This window comes from Hyaloscypha bicolor (genome assembly GCF_002865645.1).
Source record: "Hyaloscypha bicolor E unplaced genomic scaffold K444scaffold_182, whole genome shotgun sequence".
Lineage (NCBI taxonomy): Eukaryota > Fungi > Ascomycota > Leotiomycetes > Helotiales > Hyaloscyphaceae > Hyaloscypha > Hyaloscypha bicolor.
Genome location: NW_020194684.1, coordinates 5,276,607 through 5,296,783, shown reverse-complemented (window position 1 = coordinate 5,296,783; position 20,177 = coordinate 5,276,607). Strand labels below are relative to the sequence as shown.

The window sequence follows — 20,177 nt, the reverse complement described above, 5'->3', positions numbered from 1 at the left end:
CATGGAGCTGAGAGTGCACGGTCTGGATGCGAGGTCCGGGGTCACGACTTCGGGGCCGTTGCAATCTTAAGAGTGGCTGCTATTGGTGATGGAATCGCTGATGTCATGGTGGGATTTGTTTCTTGACCATTCGGATGTTTGGCTTCGTGTAATTGCCGTAGAATATGATGGCGATACGCTGCGTCGGGATTGCTGGCCGTTGGGCAATACTGAGTAAAGATGTTGATGACGCTGGAAATTGGTGTTGCGATTTGAGATTCAGGGGGAAGTTTACCGCTGAGTTTATCCAACTCCAAGAAATTTAGAAAGAGAGCTTCATGACACGCAACATTTGGTTCAGTAGAGCCTTGATTGAAATTTGAAAGTCTCTTCGTTCGATTCTTGGTATCTTCGCGCCCGTGTATCATCTAGAATTACAATGTCTCTCCTTGCATGCATCAATAACCACCCATTTTATACTGACGTCGTCCACTCATCCTCCCCAATATCATTAATTCATCCTCAACATCCCCATATCTGCCCTGTATTGCCTCCCCATATTATGTCGATCCCTCACCAGAAAAAGGCCAGGCCTGTAATTGTCAATAGAGTTAGCATCGAAACCGCATTGCGAGTTCCATCGCCAGTAAATTGCGCTGGTGCACTAGTTGTTGGACTAGCTGTATAGGTTGCATTCTGACCGGTGCCCCCCACAGATTTGCCTGCCATAGTGAAGTTTGCGCAGGTGATCCGGGTCTTGTTCGCAAAGTGGATGACGAGGGATCGGTTCCCGAAGAAGGAGCCAATGCCAGGGAAGGTGGATGGGTAGTTGTCAACGTAGTTCGCGGTGTAATGATCGCCAACTTCGGTGGTATTGATCTTGCCGTGCTTTCCAGAGAGGTCACCAACTTGGCAGGTCTGGGGGAGTTTGCTGTCACAGGTAGGTGTCTGGAAATCTGCTGTTAGCGCTACTCCGTTTGATATCGCGGTGAATTTGCTTACCTCGCCACGCTCATATGGGTCAAGATGGGCCTGGGTGTTCGTGCAGTTCCCATCAGCACTGACTGGGAATGCGTGGAGGTGGTAAACTGGCAAATCGTTAGCGTGAATCAATGCACTTATATCTTTGGAGTCACCTACCGAACGGGCCACCGCTGGTAGGGAAGTTGCTGAAGTCCACGCTGAAAGCGACACCGATGCCATTGCTGTTGGCGACAGCAGAGACTGAGCCCTTGACGTTGCCACGGGGATCATTGGGGTTGAAGAACTGGGTGGTGGGGAAGGTAGCAGTGTAGATAATTCCTGGGGGGTTGTTCTCGACAATGGAAGCGTTGCCAAGAATTCCCGTAACTGGGACATCTGTGGATTGGGCTGGAACAAGTCCAAGGAGAGCGGCCATCAAGGCCGAGAGAATGGTTGCGGAACGCATGTTGGCCGGGTATCTCTGAATTCGGTGGTAGTCGAAAAGGTGAGGGCAACTGTATCCCGTTAGTACCAGGTCTGGGGAAAGAGAAAATGAATGAAGTGCTCAAATATGCTCACCTGCACGAGATGTTGATGTTTATGAGGAATGGAGATTGGGGAAGGCCGGGTGATTAAATCCAGTTGCGTTCTTTACCAAACGAGTGTTGTGGGGAGGATAGTTGTTCCAAGTAAATTGGGAGATTCGACTAGCAACCATGTGGAGCAATGAACATTCACTCAACAACAACACTGGCGGATCAGTCACACATATTAAAGGAAACTCAGGAAGCTGATAATCTGACAAAAGGCCCTTTCCTTGTCCAGCACCCCTCGAGAGAATGCAGGAGCGTGTGTAGCACATTCCCGCACGGTGCAACTAAGTCCAACCGCTCCCCCTTCCGGTGGATTGCTGTCCGGCAGGTAGCCAGGTATGAAGGTACATGGGTATTTGATGGATGTTTCGACCGATGCGAGCACGGGTTGGGCTGTGCCGTATCAACCACGTCTGTTGTTTGTTGTTTCAAGTCCCATCCAGACAACGAGTTTCCTCTGTCAATCCGCAAACAAACGGCGCAAGTAGTGCTGACGGCGAAGCGCCTTCAGGTCATGGCCATCGAACAAAGTTCCTGCACCTCGTGCAGCTCTCGCCCTCAGCATGAGCTGCGCGTACTTCGAACTCTGATGCTGAGATCGATTGCAATGGCTTCGCAAAGGCTGCGTGCTACATGCATTGAGAGTGAGAGCCGGCTGATTAGTTCTCTGGGTGATTGCCGTGGCGGCAGTCCGCGGTTGGCATGAGCGAGCAGGGCGTCCCCCTCCTGTAAGAAAGTATGGAAGTACCAAGCTTTTCGCTAACTCGTACTCTGTAAAGCCCTGGGAAACCCCTGATCCCCAAGCGTTGTTGATGAACATCATCCTGGGGATGCCTGTTGCAGATAGACGCTTGGGGCACAAGATCTCCACCCGACATTATTTTCCCTAAATTGCGACCTCACAAGCCGCTGTATCCAAATCTGGCGCCCAGCCCGCAGAGACGGTCCTCTCGTGGCCGCCCGCCACCCACCGCCCAAAGAGCTTTGTTTCAAAACATCCCCAATCTCAGCGAGCGGCTGGATTAAGGTGCGGCTGTCCGCCTGTGGCCCTAAGCGAGAAGCATCCTGCCGTTGAGGAGGGATAAAAATATCCTGGTGCATTTGGAAGTCTACTGCTCCCAATCAAATCAATATCCGCATTCCTTCAAAAGACTGGAATGCTCCGAATACTCTATTCTGCAAGAGTCATGTCAAATAAACTAGCAACGGCGGCCTGGAAAGGTCCCGATGGGCGATGGGCGATGGGCAACGGGCGAAGCCATGTGTGTGCGTCGGTTGAGGAAAATCCGGCCCCTTGGTTTCAGCACGGACGAGTTCTTGATCAGCAACCACAGAACACGAAACTTTCGACAGCTCCACTTCTGCAGATCTCCCGACAAGACAAGCTTTCTGTCAAAGTGGACGCAGATCGGCCTCGTGGGTGCATGATGATGGCAAAGCTTGATTGATCTGATAGTAAGTAGTATGTATACGTATTCCGAAGGGAGTAAAGGGGACCGGAAGAGGAAACTGTGTTTGGCACAAGCCACGGATGGAACCTCCCCGAGCAGTTTTCAGTTGCTGAGTATAGGAACTGGCTAGCTAAGGTTTTCACATTTTTCCTTAGCTCTGGAGTATATACCAGGAGTAGTGCACCCGGCGGAGAGTGTACCCAAATGGGGGTCGTTTTGGTCACTATACAAGGAAGGCACATCTATATAAGGGAGGAGGGCTATATACGATTTTACCGTGAAGTCGCATCGTTGTATATAGTTGTGTCTTACATGTCGCTTACGCAGCTAAGAAGGACAATAAACTGGGATTTTTTTGGGTAAAAAAAAGTATATGTATTCCACTCTTCACGTGCCGTTGGAACTTTTGAATCTTTGGTGCCGTTCGACCCGTCTTCGACTGGGGAAATTCAGCCGGTTACAGATTTCCGATGCAACTTGTTTGGATCTAAGATTTGGCTCGAGCCTTTTTATGTTGTATGAGGCTATATGGCTGCGGGAACTCGATGGAAATGTTTTCAACCTGGGGTTACTTGCAGCAAGATCTCGCGAGGAGCCAGCGGGGCTGCATTGTTGCAATTATATGTGTAAAGCTTGGTAGCAAGTCGGCTCGCTGCCTTCCCTGGTCATCCTTCAGACTTCCACATGGCAAAACTCGATACACTGGGTAGCATGGCTAAACTTAGTCTCACTTTTCGCATGCGTTGAGATAGTGTTTTGACGAGAGAGATATGTGGAAGCTGTATCCCGAGCCCACCACAATGCTCCCGTAGTTGGAACCAGTACTAAAACACAAAGATATTTGCGACGTTGGCATCAGTAGCCTAGATTTTACTGCTCTTGAATAGGGTTAATCTTGTCTAGAAGGATTGCTGGCGGGCAAGTTTAGACAACCAAGCCGGGTTATCCAGATCCTCCTTTGCATTGGTTGTACCAAACCTACATAAGGTTTTGATTGGAGTTCCATATGTTCATAGTTTCTTAAAATAACGAATTTTAACATAATGAGTTATTCCCGGGCTCCTGCAAATATTCGGTGTTTAATCGGAAGAGATGCAGGAATGCACCGCCCACGTTTGTCTGTGGGAACAATCCAAACTTGATTGCGGCGTGCCATATGCTAAGCATTCCGCGAAACAGCGAGTAGATTGGCCTTCTCTCGATTTATCAGCCTTGAACGACGAGAAGGGATCATGTGTTGAGCTGTTCACGTGGTGCATTGGATGACTTATGGTACCAGAACCTAGAGCTCCCCGCTCCTGGTTGCCACTAAGCAGCAACTTGGTGCTAGTCTTTGATACATAGACATTGAGAAAACAATTTTACAACAATTCGAGATGGTTTGGTTTGTTCCGTTGGCCATGTCATGGCCAGTCTCGAACGTCTATTGAGATGTTTTCGAAAAACCAGGATATTATCGACATAAAAAGAAGAAATTAAGAGAAACCTAGACAATATAGTAGCAAGGGTCCCAAGACTCGAATGAAAACTGATAATCCTTACCAAGAAAATAATAGTGCTTTTGAATGAGGAGAGTGCTGTACAACTATTAGGACATTGGGTTTCGGTCGGGTCTCCTAGGTGATCGAAGCGGATCTACTTCAATTCTCTAAATCATCATGTTTCAATGGCCTTGGATATCATATTGCCTGTATGTGCATGACTCCTAATATTTGGCTTGCTGATAGAGGGTTGAATTGAAAAGGAGATTGTCAGATGTAGTTGAGGAAACCTGGCGGAAAATCTTATCGCCGAGCCGAGACTTTCTGGGTGCCTGGCCTGTCGAGTCGTCATAACTGGCGCTTCCGCGAGACTTCACTCTATCAGCCTCTTCAATCAACACACGTTCAAACCCATCTCTCGCTCATCACACTCTTCGGCACCCCTCTCGAAACTTGCCACGATGAAGCCTGTCGTAGGAGTAATGCAAGCGTGGTCTTGGTACATCACCCTCGGCTTCCTGCCTCAATCTCTCCTCTACCTTTGCCTCCACAGAGAACCACGGAATTCCAGCTAATCAACTCTCTCTGCAGCATTGTGATCTCAGTCTTTGCAATTGTTATCCTATCAGTCATTGGCGCTCTCTTCAAATCAAACCACCACTCGATGATGGGCTCCACGGACGACCCTAAAGACGGACCCGCAGTAGCAGCAACAGTTTTCTCAGCAGTTATCGTCTACGTTGTACGCTTTTTCCAATCCCATCTCAATGGCCCCCCAGTGGCATCCATCCTTACTCAGACTCATTCTTTCATTGGCATTGTGGAAGACGTGCTAACGAAACCTCCTCCACAGGTCTTCCTCGTAGGCTGCGGTTTCCAAGCCTTCCTTCATTACCGCGATAATCGACGAGGTGCCATAACCCTTTCGTAGCCATCGCTCTCACTACATTCGATACTTAGACCTAGATCACATATCCCATCGAGTTGGGCTGGGCGGCGTTTGGAGTTTTGTCCGTTCTGGTATTGTCCCAGTTTTTGATTTGGAGCGAGCGAGGTGGAGAAGATGATGTCTCATATGGCATATGATTGAATTGGAGCTTGATGAAATGGAAATCAAGCTCTTCCTCGGGGATGGTCTTGAAAATATACAAGCTCTTTCCCATCCCTAGCTGAGATTATGTCAAACAGTGGGGGGATGGAATCCGTATGCTTTATATTGTCCCGCAAACACACAACAGCGTGAGACGATTCATGTGTGTAGTTGCACAATAGGTTATTTGAGACGTGTGAGTAAAGAGGTTTTTCGAACGAGTACTCTGTATTCTTTTCTATCCGTTCTATGATGTTGATATTGTTGTGGACTGCAATCTCCCTCCCTTCCGGCAACGTTTCCTACCGCCAAACACCCGAAATAACTGCGATGAATAATAATAAGAACCTTTGGCAAGTGCCTCTCGATACTTATCATCAGAAAGCAAATTTAACGAAGAAATGAGCAGATCCCAACGCCTCTAAATACCTTAACTGTCATATTGTACAACATCCGAAAACTTGAACGGTGATTCCGTTCGTAAACGAATGTTGCGCGAACCCCACAGAAACATCCCTAGGGGCAAAAGACATCGAAAGTCACGCGCCACTCATTGTAGACAGTGATCTCCGGCGCTTCCAGAACCTGGCTAGAGTCCCGGTCTTTTCTTCTCTCCTCGTCGTCTGAGGTCGTTCCTGATAGATCCATGGGCGTTCACCACCCCGAAGGGCAACTTCCGAGCTGTATCTCGTGGCTCTTAGTGGTGTTGTGGTCCTCGTAGATTCCATTCTTCCTTGGTACATGGAGCCGTGGCTAAAGGTTGAGCCTGAGATTGGCGGAGGTCTCTGTTCGTAGACAGATCGCTTTGTGTATGAATGCATGGGCGCCAAGTTTGGCGTGCTTGTGACCTTTCGAAAGATGGAAGAAGCTCGCGAAGAGTGTGAATCAGTTGATTCACGTACCGAATTCAGAGATTGGAGCGTGGAGATCGTAATAAATTCGTTGCCATAGCCACTGTCTTGCTTGTCTTGCCCGTCTTGCTTATCCTTGTGGCGCTCTGCCTCATGCCTTGTTGGTGCGGGATTAATATCCTCAAACCTGGAAAGCTCCCGGTGTATCTCTCGCGGCTCTTCCACAATCACGGGCTGTTCAACAAACACGTCCGCCAAGAAATCTAGAAAGGTGTCGACATCTGCAATCGTACTCATCGCTCCTAAACTGGCCCTAACGACACCAGTTGGCTTTCCATTCACAAGATCGATACCTTCTTCGCCGCATCGGTGTCCTGCCGACCACGCCCGCTTGAATTGCCAGGGTTCCACATGTAAATAGCTGGCAATGCCTCCAGCATTACACAATCCGCCTGATCTGAGGAAAATTCCTTTCTCGTTGGCGACCTTTTCTACTTGGGAGTGCCCAACGCAGCCACCGTCTGCTTTCATGAGGTTGAAAGCGACTGTCCCACCCTGAGTTACCGGGTCGCCATACTCGCATATGTCTGGAATGTCGTTGTATATTACGCAAAGCGGTGTGCCATTGAAGTGGTGGAGGTTGATCATACCGAGATAGAGACGCCGCGAAAGGAAGGAAGTGTGCTGAGAAATCGTTTTCATCGAGCCGTACAGCTTGATGTGCACGTCAATGGCGCAGCCTAACGCAATGATGTTGTGAAATGGCAAGGTCCCATCTTCCAGAGCATCGTGCAGGGTTGCATCCTTTCTTTGTACTGACGCCTCGTGGAAAACTGTCAGGCTGCTGATGGTGCCTCCGCCAAAATACTTCCTCCATCCCAAAATATGACCTGATTCCTTCCTCACAATGAGAGCGCCTAAGTCGGGGAAGCCAAAGATCTTGTAGAATGATACAGCAGTGAAGTCCGGTGCAGCATCAGGATTGCTGAAGTCTAGTTGGGTGGCGGTGGCAAGTGCTGCTGCATCGAGAAGGGAATATGTATTTTGGTGAGAAGGCACATTCGATTGGCGTAGCTTCCTCGTCCATGACAAGGGAAGTCTTCGTCCAGTCATGTTCGATTGGCCGGGATAGCAGAAAAGTCCTGGTATCGTAGAGCTGCTTGGTGCAATAGCAGGGTTCTGGAAGCTATTCAGCCATCTCTCAACTTCGTCATCGCTGGTGAAGCAATGATGGTTGCCCTTTGTCATCTCTCGGATTCCGACCACGCTCGTATGGGCGTCCTTATGATATCCATACCAAAAAGTTGACGACATCGGGCTCTCAGATGCCAAATCTCGAAAGCATTCTCCTACCAACTTGATTGCTGCCGTCGCATTTGCTGTGAAGACAATATCAAAGTGCTCCGGGTCTGCTTTGAAGAAGGCCAATGTCTTTTCTCGGATCGAATCCACCATATGGCCGGACAGCTGTGAAGGATCTGATGTTGAATGTGGGTTTCCATACAGGTTAGAGATCATCTTTCTCGAGAATTCTTCGATCAAGGACTTCGCATATATGGTTGAGCCGGCATGGTCCAGATATGTCTTTCCTGTTCGGCATCATCAATTAGCCTCGGTCTATGAGGAAGCTCATATTTCATCTACCTTTCATCATAGGATACTCGACATCCCGAAAATCGTCGACGCTTTCATTGTAGGCCATGGGACGAGCTAAGCAGCTAATGTGCGTGGAGTTCGAGACGAGTGTGTAGGATGAATTGTCGTCTCTTGATTGCCGACGAGCTGATAAAGGTGATTGCGGTGGCCCTGACATGTGGTAATAATTGAAATACTGAAGTTGTGGTATAGGTATGAAGAAGCAAGTGAACGGTGTAGTGCTCGGAAATCTGTGCTTTGACGACAATCGCGTTTCAGGAGCCGGCTCAGATGAAGCAAAAACAGTTCATTCAGAGTTTGAGATGATGCTATTGGTAGATCTATTGAGTTCGCCTTTGAGTTCAAGGTTTTCAAGTCTGTTTTGAAGTTGGTTGATGAGACTGTGAAACTGCGGTTGCGGTTCTGGTTACCACATTGATATGTATGCCGATGTGTAACAGCTAAATATTTAATCAATTTGTACAAGCCTTCGCTTAGTTAAGGGCCAAAAGCCATTTACAATAAAACCCGGTGGAAGTGAATGGTCATATATCCTCTAAGGGTGAAATGATAGGCTAAGGGTCTCAAGTGCAGTAGTTCGTGAATCAACGATTGCCGAGGGAGTCTTTCATCTGGAAGCAGCACCGGATAGGTTACCAGCGTAAGCTTTTGAAGGGAAAGTTAGGAATACCCGGCGGCCGGGAGAGTTCTGGAAGCATGGAGCGGCGAACTTCTCAGCGCTTGTGATGTTCTTTAAGACGCCATTGGTTTTGAGAGAATCCGGGGAAATAATGCAGGGATTTAGGCGGATGGGGGAACAAGGGCTTAGACCTGCAAGTCACACCCTTGGACGGTGCAGAGAAGGTTGATCGAAGCACTTTTTATGAGGTTGGGAATTTGTGAAGCACAATGGACTTTTGGTTGGCCATCATGATGGCAAGCTGCCCCATTCACCTCAGAGAATCGATCCCTTCGGCCCACGAAATATATGAGTTGTACATGATACAGCGTCTGAGCGTACTTCTTCAACGCGTCTTCCACCGGGAGTCTGTGACGCTCGACATCTCGGGTGGGCCCGAGATACGGCACAGATTCCTGGTTTTGGATTTGCCCCACATTGGGTGGGTAATTAACCAGCACGCGACGACTCTGCGGATACACTGGCTATCATCACTCAGATCTTACCTCACCAGAAGCCCTCCGACTTCATTGCTGCCGCCAAACCATCTTCGCGCGGTAGCTTCTCTTGAAATTCATAAGTTTACAAATCTTGTAGAATAACTGATGAGTGATCGACTGGTGTAGCCGTTGTTGATAATCTGCATGTAACCTCTTCCCCCTGCACACGGATGAACGGACGTCTGTTTGATTCAGGCCAAGGGGAAGGTTGAGACAGCGGATCCCGCCTCCGGGGCATATGATTATTTACTAACGAAGTCCTTGGCTACATTACTCCTATGGCAGCCTCGAAACTGAATTAAAAATCTGTCCTTGATATAATGCTTGTTCCACAAAAGGCAGGTGCTTAATCCCACAGGGGGTGCAAAACCTTGAGCAATTGCTCTTCTATTCGTACAACTCGGTCATTCTTGACTCAGATAAGGGCCAGGATGCTTCTTCCCCGCAAGTGCGAATGCCTTTGGCCACTTAGCTAGCGCGAGCCCAAACATTTCTGTTTTTCAAGCCAAGCCAATGGTGGTGTCGCCCTGCTCCAGTGCCAGTGCCAGTTGCCACCACCGCTGCTGAAGCCACGTTTGCTGCGTGTGTTTTCGATGTTGCTGAGCTGACTGCACCAGCTCCCCCAGGCTTGATCTGACCGTTCAAGATTTGCTAATCTAATATGTTAGAAAACGTACACAAATAGTATCTGCGTATCATTTCAAAGGGGTGTGAGACATACCTGGAAAGGTGCCGTGTTGATTTTCGCTGCAACAACAACGCAGTTTCCATTCATGGTTTGTTGGACAAGGCTGGTGATGTTGACGTTGAAGATCGTTGAGCAACCTAACGATGGAACTGTTCAAAGTTAGCAGAGCCCTTAGCCGAGTCAGACTAGGGGTCGAAGGCATACCTGGTCCGAAACTTGTAGCAAATCGATTGGCCAAGAAGGTGAAGAGGTTGTTGGCAACTGCTGGTGCAGGAGAAGTGGTTCCAGTGAACAGAGCTTGGTTCTGGGCAATGAAGAGCGCTGATGCAGCATACTGTTGGCAGTACGTAGTGCCTGATGCATCGGCAGCAGTTGCGGCTTGAGGCTGCCCGACACCCGCACGATAAAGGTTGGTCTTGGCGAGAGATTGGGTGACCGCTCCATTGTTACCCGCGATAACTGTGAAGTCATCATTCATTGGGACGAGAGCTGGGGGAACAGGAGGAGACTGATTTGCTTGGAGTTCATTGAGAGCCAGCCCCCCCGAAGTACCAGTTGGCGTTGTAATGGATGGTGCAGTGTATGGTGTACAACCCATGGCAGGCGAAATGAATGAGTTGATCAAAGCATTATCAGAGCCGTTCGAGAGAACTGGATGTCTTCGTCAGTTACTATTCATCACTTCTCTTCTGCACAAGATGTGTTCCTGTTTCAGACGGCTTCAACTGTTTCCCCCTGGCAGCTTGTTCCCAAGGAGCATCCACAGCCCCCTGCCTGGATCCAAATTTCTCGTTGTGACAGCTCCCAAGCGAAGATTCGTCTTGAACCACCATCCTCTTCATCAGCCATCATTGAAATGAATATGAAATACCTGTGGCGTTTTTGCTTGAAGCGGCGTTTGTAGCAGTGTTTTGAGCAAGCAATTTCCCGTTGATGAGAAGATAAGTAGTGTCAACATTGTCACTCTGATCCATATCGACAACCCGGAAGTCGCGAGTTGAAGGGCAAGCTTGCCTATTGGCTTTGGTCGATGTCCCAACAGGCGGGACTTTTAAAAGTCCGGCGGAAATCGCTGTCTGAGCAGCTGTAAAAAATGTTGGTGCATTGCAATAAGCAAACTGTCCAAAGATCGATCCACCAAGCCCATTCACGCATCCAGTTGTTGAACCGGTCAGAGTGACCGTCTGGGCGTTAGATCCGAACCAAATACCGACGACGGCGTTGGCCGGCAAGGTAGGAACAACTGGAGCAATGAAGCCGTTGCCCACTTGCATGCCGTTGTTGATGACCAAAGGGCTGTATATGGAAATAGCGCCAGTAGCAGGGTTTAGGATTGCTGCTTCAACGAACGATCCTTGATTCGCAAAATCTAGCTTTTAACAGTTAGCCTGTCTACTTAAGAAGTTGAAGCTTATCTCCAATCTACGAAGAGCTCTGAAGTCCAAGATCTCTCAAATTGAACACATGAGCTTGGGTTTGTATTTTAGGTTGGTTACCTGATTGCAGCCGCTCATCTTATAGGGTGTTGCAAGCCCTTGTGCCGTCAACGGATTGGGAGGAACTTCGATTTGGCAGTTGAAAGGTTGAGCTTTGGAGACATAGGCAAAGAGCGTGGCCGCAACGCCAACAGTTGAAGCTGAAAACATGTTGAAAACTGGAACACTAAAAATGAGGGTATAAAGAATGTAAAGAACGTAGGCTGGAGAAAGGAAGTGTCTAGCACGTTGAGAGAAGATATGCGTGATCAAAAGAGAGTAAAAGTATGGATTGGATCAACAGCATAGACTTGAGTGATGCTGTGGAGTGTATATACTGCACGACAGTGCCAAACCCTTTCCCCCTCGTCTGCACCAAACCGCATCTCACGACGTTTCGGTCGGCCGTCAAGCAGGGACCAAGCCCAGAGGAGGAACAACGAGTCTCCGAGGTTATCTGCTGCCCGCTGGTGGCAAGTTTTGACGTAGCCGATTGCTCGACGGCTCGACTTGGGACGAAAAGAGAGGGACATGAAACTAGTAGGGTCCTTGACCGCGAGGATGGGGAATCGAACCATCGTTGGGTGGCTTGGTTAACGAAAGCTTAAGACAGCTTGAAGATCAGATGGATGTCACCCTCCAGATCCCAGTGGCGGTACAGCTCGTCTAAGCAGGGCTGGAGAACAAGCTTTGTGTTTTGAACAAGCACTGACAGGCTTTACGCGCATTTATAGCTCGAAACGGACTTCAATACGAAAGCTGGCCCCAGAGAGTCACGAGGGGGGGGGGTTTCGAGGTGGCCCAGAGGTACACGCCCGCGACGTGAGACGACCCGCGTTTGAAGCCGTAGCGCCTGCGCCGTTCCCTCCTCACCCAATGTCGCCAGAAATCGCTGATTGGCGACCCCTTCGCAACATTGGGAGACGAAACTCACCTTTGTTTGGCCGGCAATTCTTGCCTCTGGAAACCTCAAGGTCCAGTGACCCAGTCGAAGGAGACATCACTTCACGTCTCTGAAGAAAGTCGGGAACCCGAGCTCTGCATCTGAACATCGAAAAGCACTTATGGGATTGAAATCCGTGCTCGCTTCATCGACTGCTTTGAGCTTCTCGAGATGCTATGAATGGAGGATCTTGACGGCGCAGGGATGGTCGTTACGAGATTCATGGGGTCCGGGTCGAGGCCGACGGATATTGCATTGGAAGCTGACTTGAGCAGAAGTATGATGCCTGCGGGGTTAAAGCAAGTCCTCCAATGGGGAACGAGCATCAACGGTTTCCGTGGGCATACTTAGATATTCTGTGGCGGGGTGAAGAGGGGCATGATTGCAAGGTGAGCAGGAGCCATCTTTCATCCAATCTTTTCAAAAAAGGCATTGGGTATATATACGTACAATAGGCTTTTAAACTACTCTGATGACATGCCAAGTCTTAGACTGGTAGTCCAATCCAACTCCCCTTCATTATGGCGTTGAGGTTCTTCATTCGGCCTCTCATCTGGTCTCTGCAGAGTTCTGAAAGCTTGTTCCCCTGTTTCGTAATCTTCCAGTCGAAGTCAAAGCATAAAGGAGGCTCAAACGACCTCTGCAAAAGAAGAGCGCCCTCGAGTCCACCTTCCCCCGCCCACAGTCATGGCCGTTACCTTTGAAACCAAATCATTTCGTCACTCATGCCCTCCACAAACTCTATTCCCAAGCTTCGGGGCGTCCCGTAAGCACCCAGTCTGAACTGGCTAATTCGGCCTTTGTAGTGAGTATCGAAATCAAACTTTTCTGCTACGAAGAACACCCCAGAAACGTGCTCCAGTGACATCTTGAACCTCCAGGTGGCCAGGTCCGATCTGTTGCATCTACCTCAAGTTTTCCATCTTTGTGCTCGATCATCAGGGTCCCATACCCGGCGTGAGTGTATTCTCCAGCATATTTCTCCAAGGGCAAAGTCAAGGGCAGTCAAGCCCCTGCTGACTGGGGATACAACTCTTCTACTGTATCGAGGTGCTCTTTTGCTAGCTCTTCTCTTCCGGCTGCATCTCAATCGTATCGCTTCTCGAGTGGAATACCGAGAAACTCGTCGACCAATGACCAAGAAATCTTCTCATTTGGTGTATAGGTCGCATTGGAGTTTCCAAACACAACTATTCCAAACTTCAGTCGAGGAAGGTACATCATATTGCATCCAAAGTCGTTTGTTGCACCACCGTGGTTAATGACTGTTTCTCCATGGTATTTCGACGTGCTCGCTGTGTTCCTCATCCCATCTCATTCTATAGATAGCCTTTCGATAGGTTTTCTGTCCCTCGGTGGTCCTTCAGATCACTCAAGCCGTAATAGGTGCTGGCCATTTTCAGGGGTTCCCAAATTCTTGGACGGAAGAAGTTCCCAATAAGTTGTCCTGTACGGGCTTCGACCAGATGGCACGCTACTGTATACATAATATTACTGTACTGCCATTTCGTTCAAAGTGGCTCATTCAAGGGAAGGCATCGAAGCTTGCGAGTCACTGACCGAGGCGTATCTGGTTTTTTGGCAAAGACACCGAAGCAAGCATCACCATGGCTGCAAGAATTAACAAATTTAGAGTCTGAACAACACAGAAAGTGAGGATTTACTCCGGTAGTCTACTTCGATGTGAGAAATTATCCTCAACAGTAACCTCCTCAGTATATCTCGGATCTGAGAGAACAAGATCATCTCTAATCAGACTTGACACAGGTGCTTTCCATTGAACATCAGGATAATTTGCAAATCCGTTTCCCTATCCACCATTAGCCCAATTCATGGAGAATAAAATTCTGCGCACCTTTGCACACACCTCATCGTCTTGAATTACAGCAATGCTTAGCCCAGGGACTTTCCAGCTATCGATGCTTTCGGTCACAAGGGAATCGAAGGTTGCAGTAAATTGGCCATCCAGGATGTGCTTGTCACTTCTGTCCATTTTGTGAGTTTCAGGAACCAACCGGTCCAAAGTAATGCAGCCGCCACATTGAAACGTAGGAGTCATAGCATAAAGCACATACCCCTTCCCACCAACAGTACCGGGACATGCCAGGAAGATACCTACAAACAAGTCAACCATAATCCACACTACTCGCCACACCAACGTAAGATCTTACCCTGAATAAATCTCGGAGGTTCGAATTCCAATGCTTCGTATGTCTTCCGATCTGGCCAGTACGTAAAATCAACAGTGCTGAAGTTGCCGGTGAACGGTAGCTCCTGGATTGGACTTCCTTCTCCAGGAACTTCTCTTGCGTATTGGATCTCCCCCCATTGTTGCACAAATACAACGTCTGCATACTCCCCTTTAGACCTTGACGAGTTTGTGGAGGAAGTGAAGAACAATGATTCTGGGAACGAGCTATCACGAACTGCCGCATGGTCCTCCGATGGGAGGGGTTCCGACGGACTGCGAATCTCGATGCCGACGTAGCCCTGGACTAGTCAGCAGCGATATCAGGAACATTGGAGAATAGCATACCGTTTTGGCCGAGGTAGGATACCGTGAGACTGCCTGATGATTCAAGGGCGAATTGTCAAGCCAGACTTCGAGAGTAAAGGTTTGTCTCGCGGCAGGCTCAACGATCTGTTTCTACGAGAAAAAGAAGACCTGTGAAGACGTTCATGAACCCCATAATGCCCTGGTCCAAAGAGATATATCGGAATCAATTCATGTACTAGCTCTCGATGGTCTTTTCTGCTCATGTGAGGAGAGGGGAGTCCATGTAAAGCTACACCCTAGGGAGCAAGGCAAGCTGCACTGCAACGTAAAGTCGATTTCATCCTCCCTGAAGATCCTCTAGTCAGATAGAAGCTGAATAATAACTGGGCAACGAACGGCACAGCAAAGAATGTTTTCTATCTTTCGAGCTTCTAAGCTCAAAATTGAAAGTGCAGTTGAACGCAGCTCGTGTCTTCGGATCAAGGTGACGTGGAGAGCCAACCTCGTCTCCCAAATTCCGGGACCATCCACCCACCCCACTTCCGTTGATCTGCATTTGCACGCATCCACCAGCATTATCCCAGCAAATTTGAAGTTCCACTGCATCGATCTGAATCTCAGATAACCGAAGGCCCCCCTTTCGAGTGGCGTGAAACTTTTTCGTTTACCGACTTCGGTTAAATGAGGGCAAAAAAAGGGGGCAAGGATTTGGCAGTGGATGGGCGGCAACCCGACATGGGGCTATTCATTCCTCAAGACCTTTACTCCTAAATGTTGAGGTGATTGTGTTCTCCAGGTTGAAAATGATAGCATTGAGGTAGACTCTTACACGCAAATCATGAGATTTCAAAAGGCGCCGTAGTCATCTTCGCTCATCACGAAAAAAGTGATACGACCAAGAACGACGTCTTTCTCAGCATCGGACGAGGTCAGACAGTAGGGATTGAAACTGCGACCGGCAGGGATTTCAGGGGCCTTGTGGCGGCACACCCGGCTGACTTGCCTAGCAGAAATGCACAGCAAGCCTCGGAATCAAGTCGTTCTATTCATTTTGTGCTAAGGAGATGTGTCTTGACTTCTGACAATCTGCAGAGCTTCCAACCTCACCTTCAACCTTGTGTAGTGCGCCTAACATATGCCTTGGCATGCCCAGCTCCGCCTAAACCCTCCATGATGAAATTGCTATGAGCCATGAGTTTGTGACCACCCGCCTACCTAACTCGCTGTAACATATTCTCACCACTCCAATGTAACCCCCAGACCTCTCATGGATGTTCTGTTCTCATAGGACATTGATCTGAGCCGTAAAGAATGATTCGTTGACCAACTCATCGACCGCGTAGGTAACTTAGAGAAAGGGATATTTTGAACTTGACATGACAGTTGTGTCTCCTGTGGTATGACATATTCTTCCTGAACTGGAAGAAAAGAGCCTAACTATCGTGGTGCCCTGGCAGCAGGTGAAATATCGTTGCCTGTGAAACCTGCGTGAGAACTAACGAGCTACCAGACTACCTGTGCGTATCTGTCGTGGAAGTGTCCTCCTTCATGCTATAAATCAAATCCAAAAGGTAGCTTGGCTTCTCTGGAATGCATTGGCATCATCATAACTGAGAATGTCCTGCAGTGGTTAAGCTTCTTGTACCCCTTAGAGTGCTTTCGAGCTCTGCCATCTTGTACTTTGCTCAAATGTGTTTGTTCAAAATATGAGGTGCTCTCATTGATGGATAGTTGAGATCCTGTGTGCGGAAGGAGGCACATGGACGTGCAATTGACCCAGGACGAATTCAATTCTTTGGCCTATGCATAGACTCATGAAGAAGTCTTGACGATCATATGCCTCCGAAGGAAGATATGAATGAACGAATGCAAAGGTGTGATGTCGATGTTGTCCTTTCTTCTTTTCAATTGGAACCCTACCAACAGCACCCGACAAGGAGAAGGAAGAAAACAAGGTGTTCGGAGGGTAAGCCTATCTCCCCTCGATATCCATTGCTGGCCAGAAATGCCAGGAGCTCCAGGTAGTTGTTTAGCCTGCCCCGTAGGTGCTGATTAAGTTTATTCCCTGAATATCTCCAAGCAACTTTGAGTGTAGGGTGTTGTTGAATTGAAGGGTCCCCATCATCCTAGAGATATTTAGACTGTTATGCAATAAAGATCCTCTGTTATCGGGTTCCGGGATCCTATTCATACCAGCAGAACCTTGCTCAACCTAGCTCAGGCATGTCGAAGGATCACGGTGGCACCTTGCATGAGAATCTTGGACCTATACCAGGAACTGCATAAGGACATTGAGTAGTTGCAGCGATATGTGAGCTGATATTGTGACGACCTTTCACAGATGCTACATGCACGGTGGCATTAAAGGAAGTACTTCAATCTCGACGAGAGACTGGCAGATGTCATAGAGTTTAGATATCATTAGCCCGAAGGACAGTCTCCGGGACAGGATCCTGAGCTTCGCTCGAGCCTCAGAAATATGGGATGAAAGAATACCTTACGTCCCGGGATATATCAGGCCTTGGCTTTCAGCCTCGCAGAACAGACTACCGCATGCTGGGGCTAATGGATAAAGTTTATGATATGAACGTTATCGAGGAGGCTGACGCAGAGTACTGTACATGTCAGATAAGTTATTTAGGCCTGCCTAAGATGAAAGCTGGGGATTTCCGGAGACTTCAACCGAAGAGGCCCGCTGAAGGGAGACCCACATGCATCAATACATGCACAGTTCGTGTATCCACATGAGAAATACAATGCCCCAGAACTATATGAAAACCCCCTTCAATTATTAATGTTCTTCGTGAACAATCTCGATCGTACCATGGCGCCCTGATATGTAAATATTTTTGTGATTAGGCTTAACTCTCCCCGAGCAGCGGTAGCTTGAGAATACTTGTCAGAAGTCTTGAAATTTTGAAGTTACCAAAAAACCAGACGGAAAAGGCGTCTTGTCCACGTCAGCTCTGTGAGGAGCGACTTATCTTCCTAGCGAACCCTGAATTTCACTACCAGAGTAGTACCAGTAGACGAATTTGATTAACCAAATCGCGACTTTCGATTTTGGGATTGCAGGTTTGAGTGCAGTATTGTGACGAGGTCAGTGAAGGTGAGACAATGAATTGTGGTACCATTTGACGCCCTTGTATTGTGATATGACGTCCATATTCTGTTATGTGAAAATTAAAGGCTGGCGGTATTGTTCGATAGCACACAGCCTAATAAGGTGAAGTGTCTGGCATCCAAGCTGAGTTCAGATGTTGGAGACGAAACCTGAAACCTTGCTCACAGAATAGTCACCACTGCACCCAGTGGTGAGGATACGCACATGCACTAGTTGTTCTATGAGCGAGGATCATTTCATTCACCGACTAAATTTAGAGCTTCGCTGAGCCAACTGGAGCCTTGTCCTGCGACCCCACGGGGGCGACGTCTGTGTCCTGCATGGAGGAAATTTGCGATGATGCCAAGGCGATAGGGTGCCTGTGATTGAATAATAAATGAATCATGACCTTATCGGCAAAATGTCCAAGAATAGCTTTTCGAGACGAACTGTGCTTTGCATTAAACTTCTGATTTGCTGGAGTCAACAGGTTGAAAGTTCATCCGACATTGATGTCTCAGCCTTCTGCAGCTCCATCGGCGATCAGCACATCCTCTGTGATTGGAGCAGCAGCGGAGTAAACCCATTATGAGCTAGCTTTCTATTATTCATTCGCGGAGATCGTAAAGCAGAGACGATTTGGTAGGCTGGATGCAGTCTCCTTAACGCTGCATTTATCGCTGAGCGAAAAAGTGGTGAATTCCAAATTCGGACCGAGGAACTCTTGCCAAAAGTGGGTAATAAGAAGTCCCAAGCAAGGAAGAATTACATGTTGGCATCCTCCGCCTCGCCATTCTTTGAACTCTGAAGTTGGTAATGCTGTGGATCCGTACGGTGGTACCGTAACCGTAGGTGGAATAATTGAAAACCTGAAACACCGCGATCATCGGATGAAATGAAAAAAGTCTGAACCCAGAGAATGAGGGAAAGCCATGTGCCTGGCGACTGCGGGATCATCCCGCACTGGAGAGAGATCTGCCAACCGAATGTCGATAGGCTCTTGATCTCGTGGCAGCCGGGATGAAAGGCTTGATGTCCTGTTTGAGCAGCATCAGAAATTTCAAAATACTGGTAGTGCAGAACCATCACGACCTTCTCCACTAGGTTACGATCTTCCGGCCCTGCTCTTGCACTTGCCTGTGGGCCAATCGCAAGCATTACCACCACACCCCCTTCATTGGCGGCCGGGACTGTCATCGTCGGCCCCGTTGGCAAGTGTTGCCCCTAAAATTTTCGGCCGACAAAAGGAGGCTGATCGGAGAATTTCTCGTTCCGGATACTTGCTGAACGAAGACCTCCTAGCCCGCCACCGCTGTGACCGCGCCGATGTGTGGTACAGTAAAGAGGCGAAGAGTTGAGGAAAAACTCAAAAGTTGCCTTGGGCGAAGGCGATTGACTATGGAGGCAAAGGAGCTACAGGGTTCCTACAAGGCATGGAGCGCCATAATGAACATCATCGATAGTCTGTACCATAACTTTGGGAGTGAAGAAATTGGTGGGGGAGTGCAGCTGCGGCGCGAGCAGCTTTTGGCTAAAAGGGGTGTGGAGGAAAAGATTCTCCTCAGCTTGACTCTGGGACGCCAGTTGGGTTCCATCATGCCAGGACATTGGCAGAGAGAATGAATCATGCGAATCGCAATTGTCGAGATCAGGAGAAGAGCGCGAGGAAAAAGCACTGTTGGCTGTGAAATTCGTAACCGCCAAAGTTGGGCGCCTTCGACAGAAAGCCATTGGCGTTGTCAAGCTCAAGGACGACGTCATTGGAACTCCTGCAGGAACCCATAAAATGATGAAAAGGCTGGCGGTTGAGTTTTGCACGTTGCTTCTTCCATAGTCTGCATGAACCTTACTATCGAGCATGCACAGCTGGAAATCCAGCAGATGTCGTCTGTCAAATGTCGAATTATGTCTGTCGAGGGGTGTTTCCAAATCCCACTGCAGGTGGCATGTCTTTCCTGCAGCCGGTCTCCGAGGTCTCCCGCCCTTCTAGCTTGCACCTAAATATATACCCTTGCTTGCTGGAAATGTCTCTGAGTGCCTGTAATCATTTGAAGTCTCGAGTCTCTCGGTGCGTTGTAAAATCATGGGAGCCAAAATGTCCCAAGTCTTCAAGTGCCTGAGATCTAACCTTCTCGGCTTTTGGAGATCACTGGGGGTTGTGAATAAATGGCGAGATTCTGCTTGGAGATCCATCATCCACATTCCTGGGATTCGAGGGACGTTATCGCGTTCGCTTCTGATGCCCCGAT

The 20,177-nt window shown here is 48.5% G+C and overlaps 7 protein-coding genes across 7 annotated transcripts; 2 read left to right on the top strand and 5 right to left on the bottom strand.

The window, feature by feature from the left end:
* Window positions 1-334: 334 nt before the first annotated feature.
* On the bottom strand, window positions 335-1,570 carry K444DRAFT_248601 (uncharacterized protein). Its single transcript, XM_024871328.1, has 4 exons — window positions 1,522-1,570; window positions 1,120-1,457; window positions 982-1,067; window positions 335-927 (listed from the first exon to the last, which is right to left on the bottom strand). Exons 2-4 carry the CDS (start codon window positions 1,406-1,408, stop codon window positions 553-555), a joined length of 750 nt encoding a protein of 249 aa, XP_024728869.1. The 5' UTR covers window positions 1,409-1,457; window positions 1,522-1,570; the 3' UTR covers window positions 335-552.
* Window positions 1,551-2,467, top strand: K444DRAFT_248619 (uncharacterized protein). Its single transcript, XM_024871329.1, has one exon. It carries the CDS (start codon window positions 1,669-1,671, stop codon window positions 2,239-2,241), a length of 573 nt encoding a protein of 190 aa, XP_024728868.1. The 5' UTR covers window positions 1,551-1,668; the 3' UTR covers window positions 2,242-2,467.
* A 2,375-nt stretch (window positions 2,468-4,842) lies between these two features.
* On the top strand, window positions 4,843-5,779 carry K444DRAFT_602612 (uncharacterized protein). The gene is made up of 3 exons (XM_024878731.1): window positions 4,843-4,966; window positions 5,059-5,209; window positions 5,321-5,779. Exons 1-3 carry the CDS (start codon window positions 4,929-4,931, stop codon window positions 5,396-5,398), a joined length of 267 nt encoding a protein of 88 aa, XP_024728867.1. The 5' UTR covers window positions 4,843-4,928; the 3' UTR covers window positions 5,399-5,779.
* A 267-nt stretch (window positions 5,780-6,046) lies between these two features.
* Window positions 6,047-8,397, bottom strand: K444DRAFT_657013 (putative molybdenum cofactor sulfurase). Its single transcript, XM_024886121.1, has 3 exons — window positions 8,053-8,397; window positions 6,656-7,997; window positions 6,047-6,124 (listed from the first exon to the last, which is right to left on the bottom strand). Exons 1-3 carry the CDS (start codon window positions 8,219-8,221, stop codon window positions 6,097-6,099), a joined length of 1,539 nt encoding a protein of 512 aa, XP_024728866.1. The 5' UTR covers window positions 8,222-8,397; the 3' UTR covers window positions 6,047-6,096.
* Window positions 8,398-9,444: 1,047 nt separating this feature from the next.
* Window positions 9,445-11,571, bottom strand: K444DRAFT_574847 (uncharacterized protein). The gene is made up of 5 exons (XM_024877456.1): window positions 11,407-11,571; window positions 10,782-11,283; window positions 10,115-10,561; window positions 9,944-10,059; window positions 9,445-9,873 (listed from the first exon to the last, which is right to left on the bottom strand). Exons 1-5 carry the CDS (start codon window positions 11,554-11,556, stop codon window positions 9,691-9,693), a joined length of 1,398 nt encoding a protein of 465 aa, XP_024728865.1. The 5' UTR covers window positions 11,557-11,571; the 3' UTR covers window positions 9,445-9,690.
* Window positions 11,572-13,525: 1,954 nt separating this feature from the next.
* On the bottom strand, window positions 13,526-14,039 carry K444DRAFT_248561 (uncharacterized protein). The gene is made up of 2 exons (XM_024871327.1): window positions 13,993-14,039; window positions 13,526-13,939 (listed from the first exon to the last, which is right to left on the bottom strand). Exon 2 carries the CDS (start codon window positions 13,813-13,815, stop codon window positions 13,648-13,650), a length of 168 nt encoding a protein of 55 aa, XP_024728864.1. The 5' UTR covers window positions 13,816-13,939; window positions 13,993-14,039; the 3' UTR covers window positions 13,526-13,647.
* K444DRAFT_669634 (uncharacterized protein) lies at window positions 13,989-15,381 on the bottom strand (the record flags this gene model as incomplete). Its single annotated transcript, XM_024887542.1, has 6 exons — window positions 13,989-14,138; window positions 14,184-14,313; window positions 14,404-14,443; window positions 14,500-14,818; window positions 14,865-14,975; window positions 15,361-15,381. 6 exons carry the CDS (start codon window positions 15,379-15,381, stop codon window positions 13,989-13,991), a joined length of 771 nt encoding a protein of 256 aa, XP_024728863.1.
* Window positions 15,382-20,177: the final 4,796 nt, after the last annotated feature.

Coding starts and splice junctions, on each gene's coding strand:
- K444DRAFT_248601 (XM_024871328.1), bottom strand. CDS start 1,408: ATGCGTTCCGCAACCATTCTCTCGGCCTTGATGGCCGCTCTCCTTGGA. Junction 1,068..1,119: donor TACCAGCGGTGGCCCGTTCG/GTAGGTGACTCC, acceptor ACGATTTGCCAG/TTTACCACCTCCACGCATTC. Junction 928..981: donor ACCCATATGAGCGTGGCGAG/GTAAGCAAATTC, acceptor GCAGATTTCCAG/ACACCTACCTGTGACAGCAA.
- K444DRAFT_248619 (XM_024871329.1), top strand. CDS start 1,669: ATGAACATTCACTCAACAACAACACTGGCGGATCAGTCACACATATTA.
- K444DRAFT_602612 (XM_024878731.1), top strand. CDS start 4,929: ATGAAGCCTGTCGTAGGAGTAATGCAAGCGTGGTCTTG. Junction 4,967..5,058: donor GTAATGCAAGCGTGGTCTTG/GTACATCACCCT, acceptor CTCTCTCTGCAG/CATTGTGATCTCAGTCTTTG. Junction 5,210..5,320: donor CAGCAGTTATCGTCTACGTT/GTACGCTTTTTC, acceptor CCTCCTCCACAG/GTCTTCCTCGTAGGCTGCGG.
- K444DRAFT_657013 (XM_024886121.1), bottom strand. CDS start 8,221: ATGTCAGGGCCACCGCAATCACCTTTATCAGCTCGTCGGCAATCAAGA. Junction 7,998..8,052: donor CGAGTATCCTATGATGAAAG/GTAGATGAAATA, acceptor GATGCCGAACAG/GAAAGACATATCTGGACCAT. Junction 6,125..6,655: donor CTAGATTTCTTGGCGGACGT/GTTTGTTGAACA, acceptor GAAGCGCCGGAG/ATCACTGTCTACAATGAGTG.
- K444DRAFT_574847 (XM_024877456.1), bottom strand. CDS start 11,556: ATGTTTTCAGCTTCAACTGTTGGCGTTGCGGCCACGCTCTTTGCCTAT. Junction 11,284..11,406: donor AGATGAGCGGCTGCAATCAG/GTAACCAACCTA, acceptor AACTGTTAAAAG/CTAGATTTTGCGAATCAAGG. Junction 10,562..10,781: donor TTCAAGCAAAAACGCCACAG/GTATTTCATATT, acceptor GAAGACATCCAG/TTCTCTCGAACGGCTCTGAT.
- K444DRAFT_248561 (XM_024871327.1), bottom strand. CDS start 13,815: ATGTATACAGTAGCGTGCCATCTGGTCGAAGCCCGTACAGGACAACTT.